General features: G+C 33.4%; 1 protein-coding gene and 1 long non-coding RNA gene across 3 annotated transcripts; one reads left to right on the top strand and one right to left on the bottom strand.

The window, feature by feature from the left end:
• Positions 1-5,248: 5,248 nt before the first annotated feature.
• On the top strand, positions 5,249-7,425 carry LOC121214468 (uncharacterized). Its single transcript, XR_005910083.1, has 3 exons — positions 5,249-5,410; positions 5,812-5,977; positions 6,070-7,425. It is a non-coding gene; the product is annotated as an uncharacterized lncRNA (long non-coding RNA).
• Positions 7,426-8,304: 879 nt separating this feature from the next.
• Positions 8,305-15,776, bottom strand: LOC107927451 (clathrin interactor EPSIN 2). 2 transcript variants are annotated; one of them, XM_041088162.1, is made up of 14 exons: positions 15,590-15,776; positions 15,059-15,121; positions 14,783-14,834; positions 13,868-13,947; positions 13,710-13,788; positions 13,380-13,463; positions 13,118-13,263; positions 12,000-12,347; positions 11,570-11,611; positions 11,225-11,320; positions 10,970-11,127; positions 10,234-10,478; positions 9,159-9,948; positions 8,305-9,074 (listed from the first exon to the last, which is right to left on the bottom strand). In XM_041088162.1, the coding sequence occupies exons 2-14, from the start codon at positions 15,091-15,093 to the stop codon at positions 8,614-8,616; spliced, it is 2,616 nt and encodes an 871-aa protein (XP_040944096.1). In that variant the 5' UTR covers positions 15,094-15,121; positions 15,590-15,776; the 3' UTR covers positions 8,305-8,613. The 2 variants fall into 2 exon arrangements, with proteins under 2 accessions (XP_040944096.1, XP_040944097.1); XM_041088163.1 differs by lacking the exon at positions 11,570-11,611.
• Positions 15,777-19,392: the final 3,616 nt, after the last annotated feature.

Here is a 19,392-nt window from a genome sequence, read left to right as displayed (position 1 = left end):
TTCCTGCTGACAGTGCTTGGAGAGCTCAAAACAAGCTCGAATTGGTGCACTCTGATGTTTGTGGCCCTATGAGAACACCTTCAATCAGTGAGAACAGGTACTTTGCCCTGTTTATAGATGATTTAACAAGGTTGTGCTGGGTCTACTTCTTGAAGCAAAAGTCAGATGTGTTTGAAGCCTTCTGCAAATTCAAGGCTTATGCTGAAAATCAGTCAGGCTGCAAAATTAGAACCTTGAGAACTGATAATGGCACTGAATATGTGTCTGAGAGATTTCAGAAGCTTTGTGACAGTGCTGGGATACACCATCAGCTCACAACAGTCTATACTCCTCAACAGAATGGAGTCTGTGAGAGAAAGAATAGGACTGTGCTGAATATGACCAGGTGCCTCTTGTTTCAAGGCAAGCTTCCAAGCCAGTTTTGGGCTGAGGCAGTTAACACCTCAGTGTATCTGCTCAACAGACTGCCAACTAGAGCAGTCAAGGATAAGACTCCTTTTGAGGCTTGGCATGGAGTCAAACCTGTGGTAACACACTTGAAAGTGTTTGGCTGTGTATGTTATGCACTTATTCCAGTAGAGAAAAGGACCAAGCTTGAGAGCAGAGCAACTTCAGGAATCCTTGTTGGCTACAGCAGCAACAAGAAGGGCTATAGAGTGTATGATCCTACAGCAAAGAAGGTTTTAGTCAGCAGGGATGTAAAGTTTGATGAGGAAAAGGTGTGGAATTGGAATGGTGTTGAGGCTAACTTGTCTGAATTGGACCAGTTAGACTTGGTTGCTGAACCTGCAGAAGAAGGACCAAGTAATGATGCTGTTGATGATATACCAGTGAGGGGCACCAGAACTTTGGCTGATGTCTATCAGAGGTGCAATGTTGCTGTGATTGAACCTTCAGACTTTGAAGAGGCTGCTAAGGACAGAAGCTGGATGAAAGCTATGGAAGCTGAGTTGGAAATGATCAACAAAAATCATACTTGGGAGTTGGTGAGCAGACCAGAACACAAGAGGGTCATAGGAGTTAAATGGGTGTACCGGGCCAAGTACAATGCTGATGGCTCACTAAACAAGCACAAGGCCAGGCTTGTGGTGAAGGGCTACAGTCAGCAGTATGGTGTGGACTACTTGGAGACTTTTGCTCCAGTGGCAAGACTGGATACAATTAAGCTGCTGTTTGCTTTAGCAGCTCAGAAGCAGTGGAGAGTTCACCAATTGGATGTCAAATCAGCATTCCTGAATGGTTTTCTCAAGGAGGAGATCTTCATCGAGCAACCTGAAGGTTTTGAAGTTGCTGGACATGAAGACAAAGTGTATAAGTTGATAAAGGCCCTCTATGGCCTGAAACAGGCACCAAGGGCCTGGTATGACAGAGTTGATGCTTACCTGACCAAACTTGGATTTGTGAAGAGCCTTAGTGAGCCTACTCTGTATGTTAAAAGGTCAGAACATGAAACCTTGCTGATTGTCTCCTTGTATGTGGATGATTTGCTTGTGACAGGGAGCAAAGTTGGGCTCATTGATGAGTTCAAGGTCCAAATGCAGCAAGTGTTTGAAATGACAGATTTGGGGATCATGACTTACTTCCTTGGCATGGAAGTTCACCAGTCTGATCGAGGTATCTTCATCAGCCAACACTCATTTGCTTTAAAGATCCTAGACAAATTTTGCATGCATAACTATAAAGCAGTCAGCACACCTGTGGCTCAAGGAGAAAAGCTGACTAGCAGTGGTGATCAGCAGAGGGTTGATGAGAGGCACTATCGAAGCCTGGTTGGTTGTCTGTTGTATCTAACAGCAACCAGGCCAGACATCATGTTTGGTGTCAGCCTGTTATCGAGATTTATGCATTGTTGCAATGAGGCACATTTGAAGGCAGCAAAGAGGGTCCTTAGATACATCAAGGGCACTGCTAGTTTTGGTGTAATGTTTGAAAGTGGGAACCAACTGAAACTAGAAGGCTACTCTGACAGTGACTGGGCAGGATCCCTCGATGACATGAAAAGTACCTCTGGATACTTCTTCACACTTGGATCGGGCATGTTTTGCTGGAGTTCAAAGAAGCAACAAACTGTTGCTCAGTCCACAGCTGAAGCAGAGTACATTGCTGCAGCAGGAGCAGTTAATCAGGCCATTTGGCTAAGGAAGCTGCTTTATGACCTTAATGAAACTCAAGATGAAGCAACTGAAATTTGGGTGGATAATCAGTCTGCAGTTGCAATAGCCAAGAACCCTGTGTTCCATGGTAAGACTAAGCATTTTAAAATCAAACTGCATTTTGTTAGGGAGGCTAAACAAGCAAAGGAAGTCAGCCTTGTGCATTGCAGCTCAGGAGCACAATTGGCTGACATAATGACCAAGCCCTTAGGGGCTGCTCGATTTGAATCTTTGAGAAGTGCAATTGGAATGTGTTGCATACAGTCCAAGGAGGAGTGTTGAAAGCTGGACTGCAATGCAACATGGAGCCAGAAGCTTGCCACTGTCGAGACCAGCAGCTATCGAGCTCAGCTTCTTTTGCTTGGTGCGCACGAATGGTTTTTGAACCGAATGAAGCAACCAACTTTGCTGTTTTGTTCTGATGTAATTTGGTTCGGTTCAATTTTAGTTTGTTTGTAATACTAGTTAAACTTAAGTTAGTGATAAGATCTTTTGATGTAATGGCTGATTGGTCAGCTATATTTGATTATTTTTTGGCTAGTGATTAGGTTTGTATTAGTTGGGGCAGTTAAGTACATTAGGTAACTGTCAATGTACATTGTAACTCTTTTTATATTTCAAATTTGAATGAAAAATGTAATGTTCAGTTACAATTTGGCTGAGTATTCAATTCTTGTTCAATTCTTGCTTTGCTTTGATTTTCTTTGCTTCGATTCTTCTTGCTTAGTTCAGCAAACACAGTGCAGCAACTTTGTTTGATATTTGCTGCTGCCATTGTTCCAACAGTGTCTTTAAAATTCGGAGGACTAAGGTGGCGTTTAGGTGACTATAGTCCAAAACTACCACTTCTCTTTTGCGGAGAACACAGAGTATGGTCACTTGTAATGGTGATTGTAATTATTATGTAGACTAGGGTTTCGTATTGTAAGGGAAGCATGTTTTGACTTGGAATTTGTGCGAACATTTGATTTTTCAAACTATAGTATCCTGACTTCTGTGTGTTATTTTCTTTAATGCATGGCTTGTGAAGTAAATCCTTTGGAAAGTTATTTATTTTGATAAAGGAATCTGTTTAGCTTTTGTGTGAAACCAATAATTGGAATTGCTACCAAAACTCATTTACATGTGCCAAAAAATTAAGCTATAAAATTGGGAAATTAAAAGGTAAATAGTAATGGTAGACAACATTTTGATTATGCAATAATAAATTAAAACATAAATTACATGCTAAAATTATAATTTAGTATCGACTAGCATCTTTAATTGAATAAAACTATAACATTCTTTTTCATATTTATATAAATTATAAAATTTTCTATTGACTAAGTAAAATTAAAACAAATTAATGTATTATTTTAGAAAAAAAGACATGGCAGTGGCACATGGTACTCAGCTCAAAACCCAATACCCAATCCCTAATGCATAACACTAACACTAATTACAATCACTCTTTTATACTAAAATCAGTCAATTTAATGTTAACCATTGCTTATTTTAGTAGAGTTTGAGTTTTCTTAAAAAACTTATTCCACTTAAATATAAATTTAAAGAATAAAAATTGGATATATTTATGGGTAATATGTAACTAAAGCCACAAAAATACTCATAGTCTTATTTAAAATGCCTTGATAACTTTACAATAAAAGTTTTCCTTATTTCAACACTCATCTTTTTAATTTTGGTTCATCAATTTTTTTTCAAAAAATACAATTAAGACCCTATTTCTTTCTTTCTTTTTTCTTTTTTTTTTCGCTTATTTGAATACTTAAACTTTCAAAATACATTACAAAAGCACTCAAACCTTTGCAAAAAAAAAAAAGCAATTAAGCCCCTACATTTTTTTGTGCATTCAATCGGGTACTTGAACTTTCAAAATGCATCAAAAAAACTCTCAAGCTTTTTCAAAAAGAAAATTAAGCCTATGCTTTTATTAAAAATTAGAAAAAAAAATTATAAAAAAAGAATCAATAAAAGCTATAAATATTATTAAATTTTAATAAAAAAATTAAAATATTAAAAATTAGAAAAAAAATAGTAAAATAGTAAAATTTTATAAAAATCATAAAATTTTATAAAGTCGTAAGAAAATTATACATAATGTAAATAAATATAAATTTCACAAAAAAATATATAAAAATTATCGTACCAAAAGAAGTATTTTATGATTTTTTTATAACTTTTATTGATTTTTATTTTTTTATCATTTTTCACCACATATCACGCTATGTTGCAACATGATGTGATAACTTTAATTGAAAAAAAAAACTATGGGTCGTTGATTTTTTTTATGATTTTTATAAAATTTTACAATATTTTATTTTTTTATGATTTTTATAAAAATATTTGTAATTTTTAATAAATTTTATATTTTTATTTTTATTAAAATTTAATAATTTTTATAAAAATTATTGTTTATAACTTTTTTCTAATTTTTAATAAGAGCATTGGCTTAATTGCTATTTTAAAAAAATTTGAGGGTCTTTTTGATACATTTTGAAAGTTTAAGTACTCAATGGAGTGAAAAAAAAAACAATGGCTTAATTGCTTCTTCTTCTTTTTTGAAGAAGTTTGAGAGCTTTTTTTATACATTTTAAAAGTTCAAATGCTTAATTAAGTAAAAAAAATGGACTTAATTACTTTTTATAAAAAAGTTTGTTTAGCCTTTAATTTTTAATTTCAAATTTAAATGTAAAGAATGTTGAAAGCACATTTGCCTTCTATGTGCAACTCTTCCTCTTGATGCTCTGACGTGTACATCCCCTACTTTTTTTATTATGATTTTGACGGGCAATGTAGTGCTTGTGGTGAGGATCTAGAAGTGGCATGCACCAGCAAGGGTTGCAATCATTCTGTACATTCTTTTTATATGCTATTACCGGTTAGAGTCAAACACAAATGTGATAACTATATTCTTGTACTCACTTATCACAAGATTAATGATTATTTAAAACATTATTATTGTGACATTTGTGAGAAAAAAAGAAATCTGAAGCATCATTGCACAACTTAGGACACATTTGTCCATGTGAAATGTATTCTCGGTTAATATACATTTATCAAAATCAGGAGTATCTGCAAAGAAGGGGACCATCTGCACCCTTTCACATTTGTGAAGAAGATAAATTACTTCCCTGAATGCATTATATGTGAAGAACCCTATGAAGAGCTCGCTCTGGAATGTGCAGAACCAGAGTGCAATTATCTTGTTCACTGAAAATGTATGAACCCATATAGCTCTGAATATGGATTCTTGAGAGGTAGAGACTTTTAATTGGCATTTCAATTGTAAGTTGAAATAATGTAATTTAGCCAATTGGATTGAAACCTGTGTGGTTTAGATTATTTATTGTTGTTTTGTATTCTTTAATTTGAATAAAATGTCACAGCATTGCAGTTGATCATCATCATAATAATATACGATTTATGCTTTAATTGTTTCTCTTGTGGCTTAATTATTTGAAAAAAGAAGTGCTACAAGGAATTATTTTTATCTCACTCTTAGTGAACATTTAAGTTAATAGATTAGTTGTCAAAAAAAGCTGGTGATTTATTCATGTATAATCTTGTTGAAAAGAAATTGAAAGAGTTTGAACATGTTACTTCCAACATTCACTTTCTGTTTTTTTCTTTCTTGCTACGTCGACGGAAAAAACCAAAGAGGAAGGAGAAATGGAGGAGTCACTGAATTACGGTCATCAACATCACCTGCTTCTTCTTTTGAATGAAGATCAGCTGCTGATTGTAGCTGACTGCTCAAGGTGTGGAGAGAAAGTGTCAACTCCATGTTTTAGCTGTGTTGAGGATTGTGGGTTTACCTTCACAAGGTATGTGCTGAGGCACCTTTGATGCTTAATCACCCTTTTCATCTCAACCATCCTCTTTTCTTATGCAAAATCCACCTTATTCCTCTGGACAGTACATTTGAACTTTCTACCGTCAAATTGGTGGCAAGTTTGTTTATCACTGCTCTTGCGAATTGCACTTTCATATTAAATGTGCTCTATTCACATTTAATATTGCTGAAAATCATTTGAAAGAGCTTGAGCATGCTGCCCTTCAACATCCATTGGTTTCCACTGAAAATGGCGATGAAGAACTTGAAGATGTTGGTAATTGCTTTTGGTGTTTGGAACCATTAGCAAATTATACTTACTTTTCTCTTGACTATGGATTTAGTTTACATAAGAAATGCGTTGAGCTTTCTTTCAAACTGAACCTTGTGTGGCATCGCAAGCATCCTCTTGTTCTACAATTTAATACCGAATAGCTCTCTTGCAAGATATGCGGAGAAACCAATCGAAAGGGTATAGGATTTGTTTATGGTTGTTCACCTTGTAACTTTACTGTTCACATTGAATGTACATCACAATCACCATGACAAGTTCTTAAGAGTATCAATCATGAACATCCATTCACCTTGTTTTAGAGACAAGTTCCATTCACTTGTGATGTGTGTGGCACAGAAGGAAATCATGTTGCCTATACATGTGGTACATGCAACATTATAATCCATAAAAATTGCATTTCATTGCCTCGCATTATCAAAAGCAAGTGGCATGACCATCGCCTTCTTCACACATATTTCCATCACTGAGAAAACTTTAGAGTTTTGGATTGTATAATGTGCCATGATGAAGTCAATATTGTTCAAAGTGCAGTGTTATATTCCATGTGAAGTGTGCAATGAAGGATAAATATTCGTATGAAATAGTAGAAAATGAAGATGAGATGCCCATTGAAAGTTCCATCATTGCTATTGAGAGGAACGATGTTGGAGAAGCTACAAAAATAAAGCATTTCAAGCATATGCAAAATCTAATGTTAAGTCCCTTTGATGGAGGATATGAAAATAGTTGCGACGGGTGTATGTTGTCAATCTCGTATCCATTTTACTACTGTTCAGAATGTGTTTTTTTCCTCACAAAGCGCGTGCTGAGTTACCTAAGATGAAGAATGTTTGGCACCATTCTTGCCAAGAGCCTCTCGCCCTTATTTCCGACAAAGCTTTTCGGTGTCACAAATGTTGGCACATATCTAATACCTTTGCTTATGAATGTTGCGGATGTAAGGAAACAATGTCTCCGATGTGTGATTCCTCTTACTCCTGGTGCTCGAACATGTTTGAAACATCCTCTTTTACTACAGAGAGCACAATGGGAAATGCAATGCTTGTGGTACGACTACATGGAGGGCATTTTGTTGTAAGGATTGCAATTTTGTGCTACATCTTGAACGTTTTTTACTTCCAATTATAGCTCGCTACAAATGTGATACGCATCTTCTTTTACTTATTGATCATGATGATAACAATTATTTAGAAAGTCATCATTGTGATATCTGTGAAGTTGAGATCCAAATCGTTGGTTTTATCATTGTGCAACATGCAATACTTCTGCTCATGTTGGTTGTGTTCTTGAAAAATATTCATTCCTCAAACTCAGGAGCATTTATGAAGAAAATGATCATCCGCACTCACTCACCATCGTGAAAAAGAAGTATTATTACCCAAGTTGTGAAAAATGTGATAAACCTTGTGAAGATGCGACTCTTGAATGCTCAAAGTCGGAGTACATATATATTGTCCACAGGGATTATATAGCACCCCGTTTTACGCGTTAGTGCATGTGACACTTATAACAATTCAAATATTATCATATTTGAAACCTGTCACTTTATTTGCAAGAAAACTCAAGACTGGAAAACAATATTTGATCTTTACCTTGTTACTTGTGATGTTAATTGTTGTTATTGTACTTTGATTTTTTCGATATTTAAGTTTTAAATAAATGTCATATAATAATCTAAAGCTAAATGTTGATATTTTATAATTTGGGAATATGATTATACTTACAATAATAAAGGTATTGTCGAATGCTTCTCTTTGTTTCTTTATATAAATTTACTTGACAATACAACTTTATCTAAAATGATTTCACTATCTTTTGGCTGCACATTCAAATTAGGTTTAGCGCTTGATTACGTATTTGTTGTGGATGCTTCAGCTCTACGTATTTGATAAAGGACACGAATTTTTCAAGTAACAAGGACTTGTCTCTTTCAGAAAACACAAACATTTTGTAAATGGATTGCATATTAAAATTTTATTGCAGAAATTTATTAAAAAAAATTAAAATAAGATATTGGAGCTTAATTACAGAATTTATGAAGCTTCATCATACCATTTCATCCACACAATTTCACAACAGCTCAAACCAGTAATCAATGGAAGGAGTGATTATGGCCCAAACACTGCAATAGCTTAACCAAGAATGACAATAATATGAATAAAAAACATGGTTCTCATCTGCCAACACAAATGTGCGACTCTACTGCTTCTACTTTGGGATTCCATTCCCAACGTCTAATGTTTTAGCTATTTTCCCATCTCTTTTTTACTCTCTCATATCACAAGCTTGTATGTAATTTCCTTACTCCTCTTCTCCGGGATAGGAACCCATTCTCATCGATAACCACCACCATATGGCTGTTGAGAATAGCTGCCAGAACCCGTCATAGGGTTATAACCGCCGGGCATTCCTTGCATTTGGGGTCTTTGTCCCATTCCCATATTCATCCCCATGCCTGGATTCATGCCCATGTTGTTCATCCCCATCCCCATCCCCATGCCCATTGGTTGCTGATTCATACCACCATAGCCTCCTCCCATTCCCATGCCTCCAACAGGTCCACCACCCATTCCCATGCCCATACCCATGCTACCCATACTAGAACCCATCATAGGATTTGCTGGAGGTCTAAGAGTGCTAGCACCAGAACGACCAATCCCAGACCCAGATCCCATTGCTTTACCCATTGTGACAGTAGATGTCACTGCATTTGGGGCAGGTTTTTCCATCCTTTTTTCCTTCCGATTAAGAGCATCGAAGTCGACTCCAATATCAGCCAACGGATTTGTTTTAGCTGCATACCAAAAACAACAAAGTTAGATCATGCAGAAAGGACATACTTGATGACAATTTTTAGAGAAGAATAATGTTTACTTACGTCCAGATATGTTCAAATTCACCAATCCTCTGCTTAATGTATCAGCCCAAACCGCCGACTTAAGCTCGAATTTATCCTTTGAGGGTTGTGGAACTATAGCAAGTGCTCCCGCTGATGAGGGAGTAACCGTCTGTGCTGGCTTTGACCCTGGTTGTGAAACTAAGCCACTTAGGAAATCATTGTTATTTTGTACAGCGGGTGAATTTGTGATTTGGTGAGCACTCTGTGAAGAAACTGGAACAAGAGAACCCTGCCGTGATAGGTTCCCAGAGTTAAACTGTGCAGGTTGGCTGTAGGGATTAGCACCTGGCTGTGGCGGTTGGCTATAAGGATTAACACTCGGCTGCACAGATTGGCTATATGCATTAGAACTAGGTTGTCCAACTTGGTCATATGCGTTAGCACCAGGCAGTGCAGGTTGGCCGTACGGATTAGCACTTGGCTGTGTCGGTTGGCTGAACATATTAGCACTTGATTGTGCCTGTTGACCATAGATACCTGGCTGTGTTGTTTGGCTATAAGCACTTCCCTGATTTTGAGTTGACATTTCTTGAGGAAGAAACTGGGAGTTTGTGCTATTGGGTGCAGAGTAAGCATTTGCAGAGAATGAGTTCCCAAAGTCAAAATTTGTGACTGTCTCGGAACTTGCAGAAGGTGGCTGAGCTACTTCATTTTGGTTTGTAGCAGGCTGGAAAGTAGGCATGGAAGTGGAAATTTGTTGTACAGCTGGGGCAGAGTCAGTTGAAGCGACAGCTTTAAAAGGATTATCACCAAATGGATCATCAAAACCCTGAATCAGGAATATCCCCTAAAAATTTTAGTATGGCAACAAATTCACCCTAATAACTTTATGCTACCCTTACTATTGTACACAGGATTTCAATAATTCATTCATTTTTAACTATCAATTTTTTTTAGGTGCTTTTCAAATATACAACTTTAAAAGAAAAAATGAAACACATTAGGCAACAACAGAACAGCTTATCCAAATTCGTTGTACCATAAATAGACATATTGTAGACAGGGTTAATGAAATCCTTGTATTGATCCCTCAATATTAAATGGACCATGTTACCTGATTTCCAAAATTAGATGCCGACTGATTAGCAGCAAAGGTGGGCATAGCACCAGAGTTTGCAGGGGCATCAGCCTCAGTAGCAGGGATTTCAGGTGTAACTGGCACAATGGCAAAAGAATCTGACAGAGCATCCAACAAGTCTATTTCAGCATTGGTCGAAGCAGTGGGAACAGCAGTAGCAGGGACAGCTGTGGCAGTGGGAACAGCAGCAGGAGCAGGAACAGGAGCAGGAGTTGGGGCAACTATAATTGATGAGCAAAAGATGAACAAATAAGTTCAAGTTACAAGGGATAAATGGAATGGCATCAAAAGATTCCAAATTAAGTTCCATGCAATCACATGAAACTCCAACCAATAATTTCATATGGATTGAGAAAATATAGCACAAAATTGAATAAGAAGTCATCAAAACACTAAAACTGTCAATACCAGATAACCAACTGCAAAAGGCTTAGCTCCCCCAGCAAGTAATATCCGCATTTAAATGATTCAACATTTGGCAAGAAATATACATTTTGCAGATATAAAATACACTAAAAACTACCACATAAAAAATTTTAAAAAACAGCATGGAATGTGAAGCAACAGAGCATGTCAAACTTAATATTTAGACGACTCAGAAATTTACACTTCGCATGATGATATTTCAAGTCAAAAGACCAGCACATCAAAGCAATAAACAATGACCATCCAGGTAATGCAACTGGAACATAGAAACCATAGAATTTTATACCTGAAAATGAACCACGGGGATCAAATTCATCAAAAGCCTCTGCTTGTTGATTTGGAGGAGAAGCTGAATTACTAAGATCAGAGGCTGCTTGGTTAGGATTATTGGTAGGAGGAGGAGGAGAAGCCCCAGGAGCAGCTGCTACAGAAGTTTGGCCAACCCTATTATCAAACATCTTTTCAGAATGCAGCAACAAACCAAAACACAGTTCCAAGCAACATGTCTGATGTCTCTAGAGTTTAAGGTGAAAGGCAATACCTTTCACCACGAACAGGACTCTGAGTCTCACTTACTGCTTCTTCATAACTAGGAGGACCACCAATATTTTGTTCAGATTGTTTCCGCTCATGCCGCCTGAACAAAATATATATATTCAGAAAATTTCAGAAACAAGAAACCAATCTAATAAAAAAATTGATCAACTAGAATCAAAGATTAGCCTAGTTGGTTCATGCAGACACCCATAAGAGGTGGCATCCAACAAGTCTAAAGTTTGAATTCAGCACTTGCAATCTCTTCTTTTATTCCTAGGCTGTGATCTCCTTTGAGAAAATATATATATATCAACTAATACAAGTTTTGACTGCATCCACTCATGGCTACCTTCCATCTTGAGAGTGATCATCAGCTCTAGCACCGCTGCCCCTGCAGTGATGATAGTCATGCTAATTACATTCTGTCTCAAGCCTACCACGAAAGTATGAGCAGTATGCTTGAAATTGACGAGGAAGGATCATAACTATAAAATCTTCCATGACTTGGTGAAATGAAAACCAAAACCTCATTTGGATAGAAATGTTGCATTGAAAATTACCAAGTGAATGCACCATTTAAGAATCCTACTCTAGTGCAACACAAACTATTAATATTTACACCTTCTATTTTGTATGGTTTTCATGATACCCATAATGAAAGGGAAAATAAATTACTTCAACAAAAAATTGAGACAAGGTTAACATAATTAAATCAACATTAATCTGTTCCCAAGAAGAACATAGCAATAAAAAGGTCTCAAAAGTAAATAAGTGCATACCGAGAAGAAGCACCATCCTCGTCAAAAGCACGGTCTCTATCAGAGCTCCTAGATCTTGTGCCGTATTGATAATCATCAACACTTCTACTTCTACCTCGGTAGTCATCATCCCTGTCACCATCTCTGCCGTAGCGTTCTTCATAATCTCTGCCATAACGATCTCCATCACGACTGTTTGAATCCCCATATCTGCCATACCGATCATCATCTCTATAGCCATATTCCCGGTCTCTTCCATAACCATTTTGATCATCATAATCCCTGTTTCCATAACGATCATAATCATATTTGTCTCCATATCCCCCTGAACCCGGCCTATACATTCCACCTGTTGATGTGTTCCTAAATCTGTAGAACAAGCAGTAATGCATTATTGAAGGATTCAAATTTTCCATTAATTTATAATCTCATATAGAGAATGCAACTCCAAAGCAAAATATTTAACAAACTGCTAATTGGAAAATAAAAGCAAATCATACAGATCCCACTGATCATGAGCAAGAAATGTTATCAGAACTCACAAAAATGAAACTCAAATAGAAATGAAATTAGATTAAGTATAAACTTTTTTTCTATTTGAGTTCCAGTTCTGCATTAATATTCTAAAAGGATTGTGTCTATCACTCAAGAAAGAACAAAATATATGGATGTCCACCAGTGAACAGATGAACAAGAAATATCCAAAAATTAATGGCAAGAAAGTGAAAATACAGCTGCCCCTTAGGAGAGAAAAACCACTTTAATCAAAATCTAAATCAATTTTCTGTGGAGATAATGATGCTTCCAACTGAAACTCACATACAACATACGTGTGTGTCTCTCAACTGCTATGTGAACAACAGATACCACATAACACATGAATTTTCCTAACAGAGAGAAAGTGCATCTGTATATGTGCATGCTCATGAAACATGTACTTGTCACGTTGAAAGTATGAATGCTCTTGCACAGATGAACTTTCATGTTGAAAGTCAGCATGCTTGTGAATGTGATGTTAAAAGCAGCATAGAACAAAAAGAACCGCCAATATTTGTCAATGCTAGAGTAAAAACACTTATTCAGGAGGATGGTTGAACTCAGCAACAAGATTAAAGCATAAAGGCATGTTGCTGACTCACTTGTCCCTATTAGCTGCAGCCTTTTGTCTTACTTCAATTATTCTTTCTTTATCATTAACTAGGGCCACAAGGCTCTGAGATTTCTTTCGGACATTGTTACCTTGGTCCCTTCCACTGGAATCAATGTACTGAAAATTGGACAAAGTCTGTAACATGGAAGAATTATTTAATCAGACCACAACATTTAAATACAGTAAGCTGTAGATTGTATCATATACACTGCATGCAAAGTTGTCATACAGAATCAAGAAACAGAAATTACCGATATTTGATAAGCGTGTTCTCTTATGTCATCTATGACACGCTCCGATCCATGACCAACAAGGTAATCCAGAACAGTCAGAGCCTGAAGCTCAATAAAGCAAATACCTTAGTACATTGGTACATTGAAGAAACGTAAAATATATACCAAAAAAGAAAAGAGAATGCAGTACACAGAATATGTGTTAGAACACAATGATTGTTGCAAAATTGAAGACGGAGATTTAGTTAAAAGATAAAATGCTAACAATTACATGAGATTTCTGTATGATATTTTTTACATGTTGCAGAGGAAATAAACTGATAATGAATGCAACAAATCTTTGCTGACCTTGTAGACATGACGCCAATTCTTTCCAGTGTCACTTAGGCGTTTCCAAATCACTGTCATGATCATCTGATACTCATGACTGCATGAATATTTATAGGAATGAATTTCCTAGTAACATATATGGAATGAAAATCATACATAACTTCTCTCAAGCTTACTAGTTTCTTGTAGCCATTGCAATATCTGCAAGAAGTGATCCATGAGGACCCCATGGCTCATTACTGGTAGCATCAAGAACCTGAAAGACAAAATGAAAAAAAAAATTATTTCAAGCAGATAAATTAAATTTTAATAGTGTTACAAGTAACGTTATTGCTTAGCCGCATAGACACTTTTGTTGTGAAAGAATACTATATTTATTAAAGCTATACTTTGAATGACAATTCCCTCCTTGCCAAAAGGACAAAAAAGAAGTATGGAAAAAATAGTTTGGAACTAATAAATTCTATCAAGATTCAGCTCAGCCAGAGCATCATATGTACCTAACCAAACTTAATAAGACATTTATATGAAAAATAAAGATCCTTTTGCAAATGTAAGAATAAGTCCACCATTGATAAACCTCATTAAGTGCTCCAAAACATTCAAACAAACATCAAACTAGCCTGCAACAGGCAGCCGCTGAATGTCAACAACATAGATCAGCAAACTCTTCTCCCAAACCAAATCAGCCATTTGTACTTTTTACTATTATGTCCCCATTCCTTATAGTACTTGGTTAAAAAGCGGCATATGTAGGCCTTTGACTAGTAGGAAACTAACCATCATAAAATAAATACCACTCAGGTTACTAATCCAAAGAATTCATTAATTTTAAATAAGTTCCCAATCTCAAACCTAAGTAGTATAATCTTACATTTACTTCTCTCCAGTTTCTACTAACCCATTACTAGAGTTGCGGACCAGAGTTAGAATCACATTCATAGTTTCATATTTTAAATATGATATCTATCAAAACAGTATCTAGATAGTTTATTAAATCCCCTTGCCTAACAATCATCGATACTTACAATTATGCAACAATCACCTTTTAAGTACTTAAATGGACAATTCACTTTCTAGAGTATTCTTACCTTCTGCTCTATTCCAGGAACTTTGAGAACTTTCTTATTAACCTCTCTCTTACTGCAAAAACATAAGAAAAATAAAACATTTAGCCACTGGTTATAGGCTTATAGCAGATACTGATAAGCAGGAATAAAACAAATTAATTCAAAAGAGACTAAACTTCCAATAATCATCTTTCATAGATAATTTAGTACCAAAATATTGCTTTGAACTATAAAATATTTGAAACAAATTCAACAACGCTATCATATAAGGGAATTAGAATCTAGCAATACACTTACAGCTCTCTAACAGTTTGACCGATAGCCTTCTTCATCGTCGCCTGAGTTCAAAACGAAGCAATCCTGTCACATTAAAGAAATAGGGGAAAAAAAAGGAAAAGCTTAGATCTTGAACCAATTTCAGGCATACAAAGTAATATAATTAAATCCAACTGAACATATAAGTTCAAAAACATGACAAAGGAAAGTCAAAGAACTCAAAGAGGGAAAAATTGAAGATCAATTACAGGAAATATAACGACATCTGTGATAGATATCACGATTTTGACCAATATTTCTAACAGATCCCTAGATCTTCAAATCTTACAATTAAGAATCTTCGAGTAAGTTTTAACAATTACGAATTAAAAAAAAAAGAGGAAAAATCAATCAAAATAAGATCAAATTCAGCTGAATTTAGATACATGAAAAATAGATCTATAAAATGAGAAATCCAAACGAAACTCCAAATTCAAAAAAAAAAATCAGATCTAAATGAGAATGAAAGAGAAAACGAAAAAAAATCAAAAATTTCAAAAAGAAAATCTTAACCTTATTGAATCGAAATGGAAAACCGAAGATCCGACGGCAAAGAAAATTAATAAAAATCGATCGTCGCTGTTAGAGAGAGGGAAAAAAATTGAAGTGGAAAAGAAAATGGGAATTTTCAATAGAAAATATACGACGAATTCATTATTCACAATAAGCTGCTGCGAAAGGAAAATGAAATGTAGTCATTAGAAAAGTTCAAAACTACCCTTGTTTTCATATTATTCACATTATCATTTTTATTTCTTTGGGTTAATTGCACTACACAACTTTAAATTATATTCGGATTTTAATTTGATCCCTAAATTTCAAAATGTTTTAATTGAATTCTCGAAGTACTAGTATTGTATTGATCCGGTCCTTGTATTGGTTTAGCCGTTAGTTCGGGGAATAAATATTAACTCAAATATGTTTTGAAGCATATTTAAAATAAATGGATCCAATTGTAAACATTTATTTTCCCGCTTTGTGGCAACTTGGATTTGATATGTATTCATTGAGTTCTCAAAATATTAGTATTATATCGATCATGTCCTTATATCAGTTTAGTTGTCAATTTGAGAAATAAATATTAGCTTAAATCAATTGCGAAGCATATATAAAATAAGTGGATCAATTTGTAAATATTTATATACTTACTATATCAACAAGTTGGACCTTATGTATTAAACGGATATATAAATAGTATTTATATATTCGTTTATTTCTTTTTAATAATTTTATTATAGGTTCTGATGATATCTAAAACTACCAATAACTCCTCCCTAACTCATAAATAGGAAGATAATACGTTTCAGCACACTCAAACCCATATCCTACTACATTGATAACAATACACATACCAATCTGATTAATATAACTTACAATTCACATCAATTCGATTTTGATCGAATTAATAGCGATTAATATAATTTATTATTTTAATTTTAAAAATAATATTTTTATTTTTTTATGAACTTAGAGATGTCTGAATTTGGGCAAATACATGTAATAATTTATTTATTTATATTGTATCTAAGAATTTTAAGATTTTCATATTAATGTATGAATCTGATTTTCTTAAAATAAATCAAAATAAAAAAATTCAGCTCTTTGTTTTTCTATTTAATTTTACTATTTTCTTTCCAAAAAAAAAATTCCCTCATGTATCAATTAATAAAAAATTCTTAATAGACCCCATTTTTGTAATTTACTCACATAAAAAAAGAGACAGCTCAACTTACACAAGAATAAAAACTAAAGGGTATTTCTTTTTTATTTCTTTTTTTAAAATTAATTTTAGTATATTTTACTATTTTATTTTATTGCTTAAAAAAAGATTCTCATAATGCAAAGCTTTATAGTTGACAGATGCTTTAGAGGAATATATGCCTTTACCCTCCCACCAGCTAATTTTTTTTTATTACTTTAATCTTTTTTTTCCACCTACAATCATCATTAGTCCACCTAAAATTAAATTTTTAGTTAATTAAATTTAACCATTGAATAAATTAGTAATTACTTCTATTTATTTTAATATAATTACATAAATAAAAATACTTACTATGATTATAATTGAAATTTTTTAAAATGAAATAAAAAATTATTTATTTGAGTAAATAATTATTTTAGTACAAGTGAAATTGAATTATATTAAAATTATTATCTATACAGCATTCTATCTTATTATCTTTTAACAATTAAAATATAATTGAAAGAAATGATTTAAGATGATAATTTAAGGACCAGCTTGAATTTTACAAAAAAAATTGAATGTATATAATTATTATTTCATATACAATCATTGAAAATTTTAGAAATTATGGATTATTGAATATATATCATCATTGATTTTTTTTATAAACAAAATTGATTGTTTTTAATTTTTTTTTTTGAAATAGATGTCGATGAATTTATTTTGTATAAATTAAATATATTTTATTTAAAATTTAGCATGATAAAATTAAATTTATTAAGCTTGCATAAGTAATTCGAACAGTAAAAACCTTCTAATAAGTGTTATTAATGATTTAATTAATTTTTTATCTACCATTTAATTCAACTTTTATCACCACTTATGTACCATTCAACCATTTTTTTAATGTTAACCATAGATACCAAGGTCAAGTATTGGTAGTATTTGTTCTAAATCCTTAAATTCTTCGATATTCATGATATTGTAAAATAAAATCTGGATTAGCAAATCATTATCGATGTTTAGAAATGTTCATAGACCGAGTTCGAGTTGAGTTTATATGTAGTATTAATTTAGTCTGAAATACAAGTTTAAATTTTTGCGTAAATTATTTTGTATTTGTAAATAATAAATCCAAACTCATTTTGAACTCAACTATATTGTTTTTAATTTAAATTTAAACAAATTATTTAATGTCTACATATTATTGTATTATTATATATTTAATTCATGTGATATAAGTTTACATAATTTATACAAATAAATAAATGAATTACAAAAGTATAAAATGCATTCACTGTTAAAGTTTAAGCTCGACTCATATTATAAATGAACTTTTTTTTTTTGCTCAAATCCATTCTTCGAATATTATACTTTTGTCAAAATTCTCGTATATTTTTAACAAGCCTTCGTACTTAAACAAATAAGTCGATTTATAAATTTGTAAAAGGAATTAATAGTTTTGTCTTCTCTAGCAGTGCTTTGAATGCTCATTATTGAGAATAAATGGTTGAATTTTAGGTAGTCAAAGAAGAATTAATAGAGCATTGTTTAGGGACTAAAAGTCTCCTTTCCTCTAGAATCTCATTACTAGCTAGTTTAAATCTAAATGGAGATTTGACCATCTTATTATCTCATTAGTCATTACTAACTAATGTGTTGCTCAAATAAAGTATTGGCTTCTTCTCAAATTTCAATATCCAAGGGGCAAATAGAAAAGATCAAGAAAGTTTGTGATTTTTCAAATAAATTAATGAAAACTCATTTTATTTTTTAAAATTAATTTTGTTCTTTTATTTTTATTATTTCTAGATAGATTAATTGTACTAAACGTTTATAAATTGTTGTTAATTTAAGCATTAAATATTAGTTTGTATCTTACATGTAGCGTATCTAAAATACATGAATTAAACTGTAAATACATGTGTACTTATCATGTGAATAACTTGGATCTAACATGTTAAATAAATGCAATATCAATTAGGGGTGTTAAAACGATTAACCGAATGGTTAATCGAACCGAACTAGTGTTAACCAAACTTTTTAATTTGTTAATCGAACCAAAATTTTTTCAAAAAAATTTAACCAAATCGAAATATTTTGATTAATTCGGTTAATCGGTCGGTTAACCGAGTTAACCGAAATTTATATATTTTTGTTTTTTTTTGTTAAAACAAGTATAAAACATATAAATAAATAAATAAATTGATATTGTTCATTTGACCAAATTAACCGAATTAAGACTACATATAAATTGTATAATTAATTATTAAGTACAGTTAATTACCCGATTTTAAATCGAATTAACCGATAACTAAATTTTTAAAAAATCATTAACCAATCTCTGACCGAATTAGATTGGTTAACCGACCGACTAATTGAATTATATTGATTTAGTCGGTTAATTCGATTTTAACCGAAATTTGAACACCTCTAATATCAATATAATTTAGGAAGATTATTTTTTAAAAAAAACATCAAATCCAAAACTGTCAATACAATATGTACACATGTTTACAATTTGATCCACGTGTTTTAAATATGTTCCACGTCAAATTTTAGTTTGCGTTTAACTTCCAACCTAACGATTAGTCTAATGGAAGGACCTATTACAACTCAATTAGAAGTTTTG

The sequence above is a fragment of the Gossypium hirsutum genome, chromosome A02 (genome assembly GCF_007990345.1).
Source record: "Gossypium hirsutum isolate 1008001.06 chromosome A02, Gossypium_hirsutum_v2.1, whole genome shotgun sequence".
In the NCBI taxonomy this organism is placed as follows: domain Eukaryota; kingdom Viridiplantae; phylum Streptophyta; class Magnoliopsida; order Malvales; family Malvaceae; genus Gossypium; species Gossypium hirsutum.
The sequence above is the reverse complement of the archived record's forward strand: the minus strand, read 5'-3'. Positions and strand labels throughout refer to the sequence as shown.